The 13,526-nt window shown below is 37.4% G+C and overlaps 1 protein-coding gene and 1 long non-coding RNA gene across 4 annotated transcripts in view; one reads left to right on the top strand and one right to left on the bottom strand.

Annotated features, from left to right (window-relative positions):
- LOC106869089 (uncharacterized) overlaps positions 1–9,417 on the bottom strand; it is a 61,539-nt gene extending 52,122 nt beyond the window's left edge. The window contains exon 1 of the long non-coding RNA XR_001409371.2: positions 9,304–9,417. This is a non-coding gene — a long non-coding RNA (uncharacterized LOC106869089). The remainder of the gene's footprint in view (positions 1–9,303) is intronic.
- LOC106869088 (monocarboxylate transporter 5) overlaps positions 1–13,526 on the top strand; it is a 45,652-nt gene that overhangs the window by 14,858 nt on the left and 17,268 nt on the right. For all 3 annotated transcript variants that reach the window (XM_014914614.2, XM_052970757.1, XM_052970756.1), the window contains exons 2-4: positions 3,918–4,114; positions 6,409–6,552; positions 8,997–10,145. In XM_014914614.2, coding sequence (XP_014770100.1) covers positions 3,918–4,114; positions 6,409–6,552; positions 8,997–10,145 — 1,490 coding nt within the window. The remainder of the gene's footprint in view (positions 1–3,917; positions 4,115–6,408; positions 6,553–8,996; positions 10,146–13,526) is intronic.

The raw sequence follows: 13,526 nt of genomic DNA, 5'->3' as shown, positions 1-13,526 counted from the left end.
CCAAGCCACCAAATTACAGGGATGTAAACACACCAACACATGCACACACACACACACACACACACACACATAACACATGTATGGAAAACGGATGTTAAGTATGATGGTAAATAGATACATACATACATATATACATACAATGGGTTTCTTTCAGTTTCCACCTACCAAATCCACCCTCAAGGCACTTGCCCTAGGTGCCACACAGTGAGACTGAACCCAGGACCATGTGGTTAGGAAGTGAGTTTCTTACCACACAGCCATGCCTATATAATGCAGGAGGGTGTTCATTTGTTTCTCTCTGACATACAAGCCATATCCTTCAATTCCAATTTTCTGTAAAAACATGTTTGGCCATGGGGAAATATTACCCTTGCTTAGAAACAGGTGAGGTTTGGTGGCAAGAAGGGCCTTCAACTGTAGAAAATCTACTTGAACAAATTTTGTCCTATCCAATCATGTGAAAGTAGATGTTAATGTGAGAACAACGACGATGATGATGATATCTGTATATAGATATGTATGTATGTCTATTAGGTGATATATATATATTGTGTGTTGTGTATTGTGTTATAAATATGTTTTTGCAGCATTATGTCTGGGTGTTGAAACAATTAATGAATCAATCAAACATGGATGAGATATATCATGATTTTGCAAAGGATTTTGATAAGGTTTATCATGGGATGATATGTCACAAGCTATGGAGATTCGGCCATACCCGGGAAACTGGGAGAGTGGTTACAATACTTCTTAAAAGACAGAAACCAGGCTGTGGTAGCTAATGGGGCCCTCTCCAAGGAGACAGTAATAGAGAGTGAAGTGTCTCAGGGAACTGTATTGGGGCCACAGCTGTTCATGGTAGTTCTTTCAGAGCCATCAGTCACACTTACTAGTTATGCTGACAACACAAAACTAGTAAAAGCAGTCAAAGAAACTTCTGATGCTAATCTTCTACAGAAAGATCTAGATGTCATATATAAATGAGTTGAGGACAGCAACATGCAATTTAATGCAGGTAAATTCCAAGCCCTTCACCATCAGCTAATTGGTGTTCAGGAGGCGAGCTGGCAGAAACGTTAGCATGCCAAGCGAAACGCTTAGCAGTATTTCGTCCGCTGTTACATTCTGAGTTCAAATTCCGCCTAGGTCAACTTTGCCTTTCATCCTTTCGGGGTCGATAAACTAAGTACCAGTTACGTACTGGGGTCGATGTAATCGATTTAATCCCTTTGTCAGTCCTTGTTTGTCCCCTCTATGTTTAGCCCCTTGTGGGCAATAAAGGAAATAGGTGTTCAGGAGCTGCAACAACGATACTTTGGACCAAATGGAGCAACAATGCTTCGTTTTATGTGCATATCATCAAGATGGCGGCATTGTGCAAGCAAAGGGCTGGATGGATTCTGAGAACATTCAGAACAAGGGACCAAGGAACTGAGTGGGGGCTCTATGGTGAACATTTGTCCTCAGCCATTTGGACTACTATTCTCAACTCTGGTCACCCTACAGTGTCAAATTAATAGTGGAACTTGAGTATTTTTCATCACAGACAAGTGAATTTTGGAAGAGGGGCCTTGCAAGTCTACTAGATAGATGGAAGAGCATTGTAGAAAATGAAGGAGAGTATATTTTAAATTAAAAAAGAACTTTGCTTATCTTAATTTAGAAAAATAAAAGAAGTATTAAAAAACCTGCATTATTTATGGGACGACAAATATATTGTGTGATATATATATATATATATAGAGAGAGAGAGTGTAAAACAAGGTCTGAACTCATTCTTATATAAACATTTCTAAGTGTGTGTGTATAACGTTTTGAGCATGCAGTTTGTGTGTATATGTATGGATGTATGTTTATTTTATGGCAAGTATGGTGATGTTGTTAACTGTAATTTACTGGAAAGTGTTTGTTGTGTAATCTGATACTACTCTCCTTCCATACTTGTTTCTCTTAATCCCTTCTCACTCTTGCGTGCACACACACACACACACACACACACATACATATGCACTTGAAGACATCTTACATTCATTTGCCTCTATGTCAAGTTTGCCTTACAGTTGTGTCTTATACTGAAAATCCTACCCAGATGACTGTCGTTTTTGCAGGTCACATGAATTCTTTTTACAATATATTTTTATCACCTTATCCAGCTGAGAACACAACAGTGTGTGTCACCTGACCTTTTAGTTGTTTTTCATCCAATCAGAATGCTTCATTTTTGATGAAATATGCTATTTCTCCAAGAGAACATGTGAACCTTATTTTTGCATTATTAAAACTGCCATCTTGTATATTTTTCTAAGAAACTGTTTTCTGCTATCAGCCATTGCACTGTACAAGTCAGCTAACCCAAGAATTCTTGCACAGTCAACTCTTTTGCATCAAACACACATATACACCACAAATGTAGATTCTCACATTCTTTTGCTTCACAGACACACTCAAGTAATTACTTTCTAAATGTTATATTTGGAAGATTGTAGTTGTGGCCAATGCCAGTGTTGTGTAACTGGCATCCATGCCCGTGGTACATAAAAGGCACCGTTCGAACGTTGGGTCTCATGCAGGCAGTGACAGGTGACCAAGACCTATTGTGATATACTGTACTTTGAGATCATAGTTGTGGCCAATGCCAGTGTTGTGTAACTGGCACTTGTGCTGGTGGCACTTAAAAAGTACTCACTACACTCTTGGAGTTGTTGATGGTAGGAGGGGCATCCAGCCGTAGAAACCATGCCAAATCAGATTGTAACCTGATGCACCTCCTCAGCTTACCAATTTTCAGTCAAACCATCTAACTCATGCCAGACTGGAAAATGGATGTTAAATGATGATGGCTATTACTTTCTGTTCTTTCTCTGCTGTATTTTTCTTTGTGGTCCATTGTAACTTTCTTATTCATCATCGTCATTTTAACATCTGCCTTTCCATGATTACATGTGTTTGAAAGAATTCATTGTGGCAGGTTTTTTTAAAGCCTGTTGCCGATCTTCATCTGTTTCCAAACAAAGTAATATCTTCCCATGGCCAGGCATGCTTTTCATGGAAGATTGTAAATGAACGACAGTGTTGGTATGATATTGTTGTTTGTTTGCAATCATCACATGATGCCAAGACATGGACACATACAAGCATACACACATACATATACAGTTGTATATACACAACAGGCTTCTTCCTGTTTCTATTTATGAAATCCACCTACAAGACTTTGATCAGCCTGGAGCTATTGTAGAAGACACTTGCCTTAGGTGCCATGCAATTGGACTGAATCTGAAGCCATGAGCTTGGTAAGCAAGCATCTCAACCACATAGCCACACTTTTGCTTATGTTGCTGCTGATGATGATATATATCATCATCATCATCATCATCACCGTTTAACATCCGCTTTCCATGCTAGCATGGGTTGGACAATTTGACTGAGAACTGGTGAAACCAGATGGCTACACCAGGCTCCAATCTGATTTGGCAGAGTTTCTACAGCTGGATGCCCTTCCTAATGCCAACCACTCTGAGAGTGTAGTGGGAACTTGGAAGGTTGGGCCTCCAACAGGGCTTTCATGATACCCTTAAAACTAAGAACTTTTCAGCACTGCCTCACATATTAACCCTTTTGATACCAATCTGACTAAGACCACCCCTTGTCCTATGGTACCAACTTCCTGTTTTAAAATGATCTAAAGTAAAACCTTCCTCAAAATTGTATGTTCCAAACACCAATATAATAATGACAATGTTATTTTCCTAAATTCTTTATTATTTTCAAAATTAAGTGAAATGAAGGTAATGTATTTCAATAGAAATATGATAAAGGGTTTTATCTACCCAAAGCTATTGACTTAGTTTATTGTAATAGATTATGCTTTATCTAATCCATATATGTCTCTCACAATCAGTTTCCTTATTTTCCAGCATTGCTCAACGCTCCCGTATTCAACTGTTTAAGTGCTTTATTGTTTCATTCTGCTGTTTTGGAACCAATGTAATGGTCATTGGCTTCATTTTTGCATTGTCTATCTACTATGTAGAGCTGAAGCTAGCATTTCCTAATGATCTGAAATATGTTACGTTGGCAGTTTTCTTGCCAACAGGAGTTTTTGGCTGTGTAGGTAGGAACAGAGTATATTTTCTTCTTTTATTTAATATCTATTTGTTTGTCTGTTGTTTATTTTTTAGTGTAAGTTTGCATTTATCTGCATGTATGCAATATTATATATATAAAATTTTTTTTCAGAATGAGATAAAAAAACAAGGCTGTGAAGATTTTAGAACATTTATAAATAGAATGTCTTACAGCTGTTTCCAGGATATTTATTATATCCCTTCATCGGAGATATAATAAATATCCTGGAAACAGCTGTAAGACCTATTTATATATATATAAAGTTGTAGTATATTGTCAACTTAATGTGACAATCCCAATAAGGGAATACACTACTGCCGTTTAGCCCTAGGAAGCTGGACCGCTTCCTGTCGGCCTTGACACAATTACTGTGTCCTTAAGTCTGCGAGGGGGAGACAAGCTCCTCCACCCAGCCTAGCCAGCATTCAGGGACATGTTTCTGAGTCTTTGCGCGTTATCGGCCTGAAGTAGCTTGCCAGTCAAGGCCGACAGGAAGCGGTCCAGCTTCCTAGGGCTAAACAGCAGTAGTGTATTCCCTTATTGGGATTGTCACATTAAGTTGACAATATACTACAACTTTATCGCTCCACTACTGCTTAAATCTCTCTGAGAGATTTAGAAATATTATATTTCTAATATATATATATAGTTTTAGGGAAAAGAACCAAGGTCCATGAACTCATCGATGAAAATCCACTATTATTATTATTATATATATATATATATACATATTACACTATGTGTATATACAGGGTGTGTAAAATATTTGAGGACAGATTTATGTTTATTAAAAAAAATAGATATCTAATAACAGATAATACCTTTATTTATCAAAAAATGCTATGAGGATAAAAATAAACCTTTTCCATAATTGTTATTCAATAAAGCAACCTTCAGCTTCAATAACTGCTTCTGTATGAGATCTAAATCATCTACATGCTCGAATCAAGTGGTCCTGGTTCATTTTGGACATTACTCTGACTATGGCAGCTTTCAAAGAATCTTTGGTGTTATGACCTCTCTCTCAACAACACTCCACGTGTAATAGTCCAATGGATTGAGATCTGGGGAATTAGGATGCCAAATGTTAGAGGCTGTGTGATCATGAAAATTTTCAGCCATCCATTCCTGTGTTATTAAAGCCATGCGCGATAGTGCAGAGTCTTACTGAAACACATCTGGCCTTCCATTGCATACACTGTCTATCCAGGGCTTAACAATTATTTCCAGTACATTATTTACGTTTGACGGATACTTGTCTTCATCTTGTTTGTTGTTAACACAACGTTTCGGCTGATATACCTTCCAGCCTTCATCAAGTGTCTTGGGGAAATTTCAAACTTGGGTTCTTATTCCTAAGGTATTTGCAAGTTGGGTGAGTTTTCATCAGTAGCTGAGGATGGATAACTACCCAGAAACTCGAATCTGTGTGCATCACATAAAGCTAGAGATGGGGGCAATTACCTCCCCTCTTGGACACAGAATGTGTGTCGTTAGTCAGCTGGAAGAGATGTCTTCCTGGGGCTATAAACGTCAGTAGCACTGTCCCATATAGGACACCATACTTGGTTGGCAATTATATAAATATATATATATATAGAGAGAGAGAGATTGTTGGAAAATTAGATATAGATATATACATACATATGTATATATATATATAATTATATTTAAGGGTACTGAGACTAGCCACCTTAATAATATATATGTATGTGTGTGTATATATATATATATATGTATATATATAATTAAGGTTACTGAGAATAACCACCTTAATAATTGATATATATATATATATATATATATATATATATATATATATATATATATATATATATATATATATATATATATATATATATATATTGTTTTATTTTGGTATGGTCATTTTTTTTTCCTTGCCAAATAAACACACACACTATATATTCATTCTTCACTCATTTATCATTGTTCTTATTCTATCTTATGTCCATTGTCTGGAAATCTTTTGTCACACATCTGTGACTTCTTCAGTGACCCTTTCCAGCCATGTGTATCCTTCTGCTTCGCTTAATCCATTCTATCCTTCTGTGATGTGCAAAACAAATCTTTCTGCTCACAAACAGAGTTGTAGATATTGCTTCATGCCTAGGGGAATCCTGATCATATAAGGCATGTGATCAAAGGTTCTCTGGCCTGCCCTGTTCATACACTTACATGCACACTCACACACACACACACACACACACACACACTCTAATGGTGGACCTAATTAATATTTTATTTTTTTTACCTTTGCAGGTGTAATCTCTGGATATATTGTTGAAAAATTTGGTATTCGATTAGCACTGGTTACAGGCAGCCTATTACTCAGTTTAGGTATTATTGTATGTTGTTTTGTACCTACTGTTCCATATATTCTCTTCTTCTTGGGAATCATTGCAGGTAAGCTAACCTATTTTTTGTTGTCCTTCCTGTTCTTCTACTCCTACTCACTTGTAGTCACTGTACATCATGAGAGCCCACCCTCCCCTAACAACTTATCCCCATTATTTCTCATTTGAGCTCCACCCTCCTTACTTCTATCCCTCCCTTCTATAATCTGAGTATCCTCGCTGCTCCTCTACAAACAAAACCTGTTCTGTTTTCACCTCCCTCTCTACTGGGGGCACCTCATTTGAAGCTACCCTTCAAATGAAGCATCTATAATAGAGAAGGAGGTGCAAGCTGCATGGTGACCAAACTAGTGCTGATGCCTAAAATGAAAAGGGAACCTGGTGCTAACAGTAAAGTGGTTGACATTTTGAAGGGCATCCAGCCATAGAAACCATGTCAAAAACAAGACATTGAAGCATAACACAGTCCTCCAACTCACTGTGTCCTTTTCAAACTGTCCAACCCATGCTAGCATGGAAAACAGGCATAAAATGATGGTGGTGTTGTGGTGATGACAATTATGACAGTGGGGAGATGGTAGTATTGGTGGTAGGGATCGTTATTATCATTATTATTATTATTATTATTATTATTATTATTATTAGGACGGCAAGGTGGATAAATTGTTAGCACGCCAGGCAAAATGCTTAACAGCTGTCTTTATGTTCTGAGTTCAAATTCCGCCATGGTCGACTATGCCTTTCATCCTTTCAGGGTCAATGAAGTAAGTACCAGTTATGCACAGGGGTTGATGTAATCGACTTACCCCCTCCCCTCAAATTCCAGGCCCTGTGCCTATAGTAGAAAATATTATTATTATTATTATTATTGAAGGTGGTGAGCTGGCAAAATTGTTTGCATGCCAGACAAAATGATTAGTAGTATTTTCGTCTCTCTTTATGTTATGGGTTCAAATTCCATTGAGGTCAACTTTGCCTTTCATCCTTTCAGGGTCAATAAAATGCTTAAGTTTAGCTCAGGGGTTGATGTAATCAACTTGCCCCTCATTTGAAATTTCAGGCTTTGTACCAACATTTGAAACCATTATTATTATTATTATTATCATAATATCAAAAGAAAAGGGTGCTCCAATAGTCAAGTTTGACCATGTTCCTGTATTTATATGCGTGGCCATCTGGGTTAACAATTGCCCATACCTTCAAGTCTTCCTTCTCTATGCCACCAATGTTATCGAAGACAGGCTGCCACCTTAGGGGCTAATACAGTTTGACAGCAGTACTTCAGCTGGATTTCCCAGTGCTTCTTAGAACTTCCACATTGACAAGAGGTCCCCCTTTTGCTAACCATGGATTACTATTCTAGGTAGGTAGGAGTCCTCCATACAGATTATGTCTTTGGTTCAATCGAGGATGTTTTTTACAATCATTAATTTCACATTGATTAGCCTGCAAATTCTTGAGAATTTCTAAGAGGTTTTGTCCTTCTTGAATGCTTCTAAGGATGTGCTGCTGACAGTAAATGTGGAAGGTGTACAATGACATTTGGCTTTCATCTCTTTTTCACAAGGCCCAGTCCTTGTTGTGATGTGGTGGCCTGCTTCATTGACCCTTAGAGCTGTGTTGGCAGGGCATAAGCTTCTGATAAGGCCTCCCAAAGTTTGGCCTCTGTCCTTTGATAGAGGCCACACTAATATGGACCATCTCTTCCCAGAGGTAAAAATGGATTTGTGTAGAGCCAACACTCCTACCTTTGGCAGGGCACAAGCTTCTGATAAGGCCTCCCAAAGTTTGGCCTCTGTCCTTTGATAGAGGCCAGACTAATATGGACCATCTCTTCCCAGAGGTAAAAATGGGTTTGTGTAGAGCCAACACTCCTACCTTTGGCAGGGCACAAGCTTCTGATAAGGCCTCCCAAAGTTTGGCCTCTGTCCTTTGATAGAGGCCATACTAATATAGACCATCTCTTCCCAGAGGTAAAAATGGGTTTGTGTAGAGCCAACACTCCTACCTATAAAAAAATCAAAATTACAGAAGCACTGGTGACAAAGCAAAACCAGCAAGAGCTGGGAGAGGAAGACCTTTCCTTAGAGAAGACACCCAAGAGTCAAGAAGAGTAGAGAAAAGTCCTTGATAGCCTATACTCCATAGGGAGCAAAGGATTTAAAAAGAAGAATCAACATCTTTTACCAATAAATTTTCTGTTACTGCTTCACCATTATTGTGATGATTACACCCACAACTTGAAACATCATAATCCTAACGCACACACATATATCATGTGATTGTTTATTTTAAAAATTTGTATTATTTTTCTTTATACATAGTGTGTGCATGTGTGTGTGTTATTTTGAAGCTGAACTTTCTCAAATTACAATTAACTAGTTTCAGCTTCAAAATAGAAACAATGCACTTTTTTTTTTTGTATTGAGTACTTCTTTTTTTGTCTCATTTCCAAACAAACATTTACATTTACCTAATTTCTATATATTTCAGGCACTGGCTGTTCCTTAATATATATTTCTACAAACACAGCTTTGGCATATCACTTCCCAAACACTGGCCGAATTCTAATTTCCCTCATTACCCTTGGTGAAAGTTTCGGATTAATCATCTTCCCTTCATTTGTATCATATTTGATAGACATCTACTCTTGGCAAGGAAGTTTACTTATTCTTGGTGGAACTGTCCTTAATTGTCTTCCTTTGGGTTTAATATTTTCCACAAAGACAGAATATTTTAAAAGCCGAAAACAGTCAAAGAAAGAACCAAGTAAAAATGGCATCAACAAAAAGAAACTTACCTCCAGAGAAAGTAGCCAAAGTCCAATATTGCCAACTAGCGACAGCAATTGTAGCTGTGTGCTAGATAGTTCAGGAACGTGTAAAGAAAACAACTGCATACAACCAGAAGACACTCATGATCTGACTATTGAAGAAAAGGAATTATTATTATGTGAGACAAAACAAAAAATCCATTCCACTATCGAAATAAACGGCAAAAACTATCCAGAAGAGATAATTAAGATTTCAGACATTGAGAAAACACCACCACTTTACAAACAGAATGGTAACTTGAGTTCCCAAAATTCTACTAGCAATTATTCAATCAAAAGTAACACTACAAAAATATCAAATTCTCAAATTGACATTTCAAAAATGCCAAAGCAAAATATTGTGAAAAAACTTCAGTTTCTTTTATCAAACAAAAATTATGTTCTGTTTTTGTGTACTTTATTTATAGCTTTTGGCAATTTGGCCACTGTAGTAACTATATTACCAGACTACTGCTATTCAATAGGGCTATCTGTAAAACAAGGAGCATGGATTTTCTCAATAGGTGCCATTGGTGATATCATCTCCCGTGTTTTGGGATCTATCTTCCTTTATCTGAAGATGCCAAGTTTGGTGATTTTCTCATTCGCAATCATCAGCTGTAGCCTGGTTAGTCTGATTTATCCATTTATAACTTCTATTACTGCCATAACGATTGTAACATTCATATTTATATTGACGTCTGGGATATCATTTTCGGTTTATACTGTCGTCGTTTTGGACTTCTTCAACTTCGAACTCTATTCCTTATCTACAGGCTTGTCAGAGACAGTTTCAGGAATAGGTATTATTCTCAGTGGATTTTCTGTTGGTAAGTAATTCCAGCAATTCTGCTGCTATTTTTAGGAAAAATTCTTTTATCTTTTCCCTACCAAATTTGTGTTAATAGATATATGTAAAACTATTTTTTATATATATGTATATGTATATAGAGTTACATTGACAGATAGAGAGAGAGATATGTGTAAGTATATATGAGATATGCATGTGTAAGTGTATATGATATATGCATGCATGTGTATGTATATATGAGATATGCATGCATACGTATATATACATTCTTGTTGCGCACCTTTTTATTTTGCATAAAATAACTGGTGTAAAACTTTTATAGTACATTTCTTGGCCTCATGTCTAAACCACATCCCTGATTTTTGTTATTGATGTTATATAGACAAAAATGGTGTGTGTGTGTGTGTATTATATGCATGTGTGTGTTTGTGCATGTATATATATATATATATATATATATATATATATTTGTTTTATTCTTTTAACTTCGTACATCTACACCTATTTCCATGCAGACCATAAACCCCTTATTAGTTCTTTTTGTTATTCTATTTATTTCATTACCATGTAAACATAGTTTCGTCTTCTTCACTGTTGTCTTAAAACAAACCTAAGTTCCTTCTCGCACATTTACTATTCATCACTTATTCATTTATTCAAGTTTGTCACCTCGTCACTTATTTCTCTAATTTTGTCACAGATTGGCTGACTGAAAACTCTCAGATTTTTCAATTCTCTTTCACTATTATCAGCATTTGCTGTCTCATTAAATCATGTTACCCAAAATCCCAAAAGAATACTTTTCTCCTTCGTGTTCTATCCTTGACCAGCCTAACTCTGGCCCCCTCTCTCTCTGTTTTAATAACTATTTGCTTCGCCAACACTTCCCCTTCCTCCACGACCCCACCCTATATAAACTAGTGCACACACTCAGATTCCCCTACTACATTTTAATAACTCCACCGAAAGAATACAAATCCAGAAGATGCTCTTGTCCGATTTTGCTATTTTGCAGTAACCCTGCCACCTGTACCGGAAGTCGTTCCTCTGTCATCCTTGCAGTTTCTTCTTTTACTTGTTTCAGTCATTTGTTTGCAGCCATGCTGGGGCACCACCTTGAAGGATGTTAGTCAAACAAATCAACCCCAGGGCTTATTTTATCAGTCTTTATGGCCGATCTGCTAAGTTACATGAATATAAATTCACCAACAACAGTTGTCAAGCAGTGGTGGGGGACAAACACTGACATAAAGACATGCACACACACACACACACACACACACACACACATACATACACAATGAGCTTCTTTCAGTTTCCATCTTCCAAATCTACTCATATGGCTTTAGTCAGCCCGAGGGTATAGCAGAAGTCACTTGCCCATGGTGCCATACAGTGGGACTGAACCCAGAACCATGTTATTGAGAAGCAAGCTTCTTACTACACAGCCGCTCGTGTGTGTGTGTGTACAACTACTGTAGTAAAAGTTCCACATAGATTATCATTATCTGGTCAGTCTTCAGTATAGTTGTTAGTCAGCCATTTTGCTTTGCAGTGTTAGTAGTTCTGATGTAAAGAGCCTATGTAGTGGAAAATTAAGATAAACACGAGTGTGAGTATTTATTGAGCGAAAACACCTAAAGCTCCACGAGGCTCCGGCAGGGGATGGTGGTGAACCCTGCTGTACTCTTTCACCACAACTTTCTCTCACTCTTACTTCCTGTTTCTGTGCACCTGTATTTCAAAGGACCAGCCTTGTCACACTCTGTGTCACGCTGAATATCCCCGAGAACTACGTTAAGGGTACACGTGTCTGTGGAGTGCTCAGCCACTTGCACGTTAATTTCATGAGCAGGCTGTTCCGTTGATCAGATCGACTGGAACCCTCGACGGAGTGCCAACAACATGTCTCACCAGTGCTGTTATTTAGATGTTCCCAATGCATTGGATCATCAGGGGAACACTTTATTGAGCTTTGTCACAGAGATCTAATATATTGACTTAGAGAGAGGACAAGGTAATTAATAAGTATTTAGAAAAGGAAGAAAAGAGAGAGCTAGTGGGGGAGAGAAAAAAAAGGAAGAGGGAAAATACCGACCAACATAGTAGTAAACAGGGTATAAAGTAAAGGTGTATTAGTAAATAAATAAATAAAATACAAGTAAATAAATAAATCAATAAGCATGAGTACCTCATTATTGTCATCATCATCATTTAACGTCCACCTTCCATGCTGGCATAGGTTGGATGGTTTGACAGGAGCCAGCCAGGTAGAAGACTACGCCAGGTTACTGTGTCTGTTTTGGCATGGCATTTATGGTTGGATGCCCTTCCTAACACTAACCACTGCTTTTTATGTGACACTCGTACAGGTGATTTGGCATGATTTTTGCAGCTGGATGCCCCTCCAAATGCCAACCACTTTACAATATGGACTGGGTGCTTTTTGAGTGGCACCTGCACAGGCAGGATCACTAAGTAACTTGCAAGACAAAGATCCCTTGAGAGGGGAGGGGCATTGGAGGAGGTGATGTGTCAGATGATGAAAGGTTATAATGAGACAGAAACATAGACATACATGTACACACACACATATATAAATGAAATTTTTAAAATAAAATAATGAGATCAAATAAAATGAAAACCAATGGAAAAATAATTGAAAAAATAATGAGTGTGTGTGTGTATATATATATATATATATATATATATATATATACTGCACATATACACATTGTGTGTATGTGTAGTACTTAAATACAGACAAGGTTTTAAACAAGCTACAATGCCAAAGGGAGACTATTACTTATGATTACAACATATGGCACCTCTCTCGTAATTCAAATTCTATGGGAACATCAAATCTGAATAACTAGATGTGAGGGGGGCACCAGCTGTTACAATCATATATATTCATATACTCATATATGTGTGTCATCATAATCATTTAACATCTGTTTTCCATGCTGGCATGGGTTCGATGGTTTGACAGGAGCTGGTAAGCCAGTGAGCTGCACCAGACTTGAATTGTCTGTTTTAGCATGGTTTTTATGGCTTCATGCCCTTTTTACATGACACCAGCAAAGGTGCTTTTTACATGGCACGAGCATCAGCAGGGTTGCCAAGTAACTTGCAAGACAAGGACCTTTTAGGTTAGAGAGGTGTGGGCATGATTGTGTAGTAAAAAGTTTGTTTCCATCATGGTTCAAGGTTCATTCAAGGCAAGTGTCTTGTACTATAACTTTGAGCTGACCAAAGCCTGGGAGCAGATTTGGTTGACAGAAACTGAAAGAAACCCATTATGTGTATATATATATATGTATGTGCGAATGTGTGTGTGTGTGTATGTATGTATATATATATATATATATATATATATATATATATATATATATATATA

The sequence above is a fragment of the Octopus bimaculoides genome, chromosome 9 (assembly GCF_001194135.2).
Source record: "Octopus bimaculoides isolate UCB-OBI-ISO-001 chromosome 9, ASM119413v2, whole genome shotgun sequence".
NCBI classification, from domain to species: Eukaryota; Metazoa; Mollusca; class Cephalopoda; order Octopoda; family Octopodidae; genus Octopus; species Octopus bimaculoides.
This window is presented reverse-complemented; position numbering and strand designations above follow the sequence as displayed.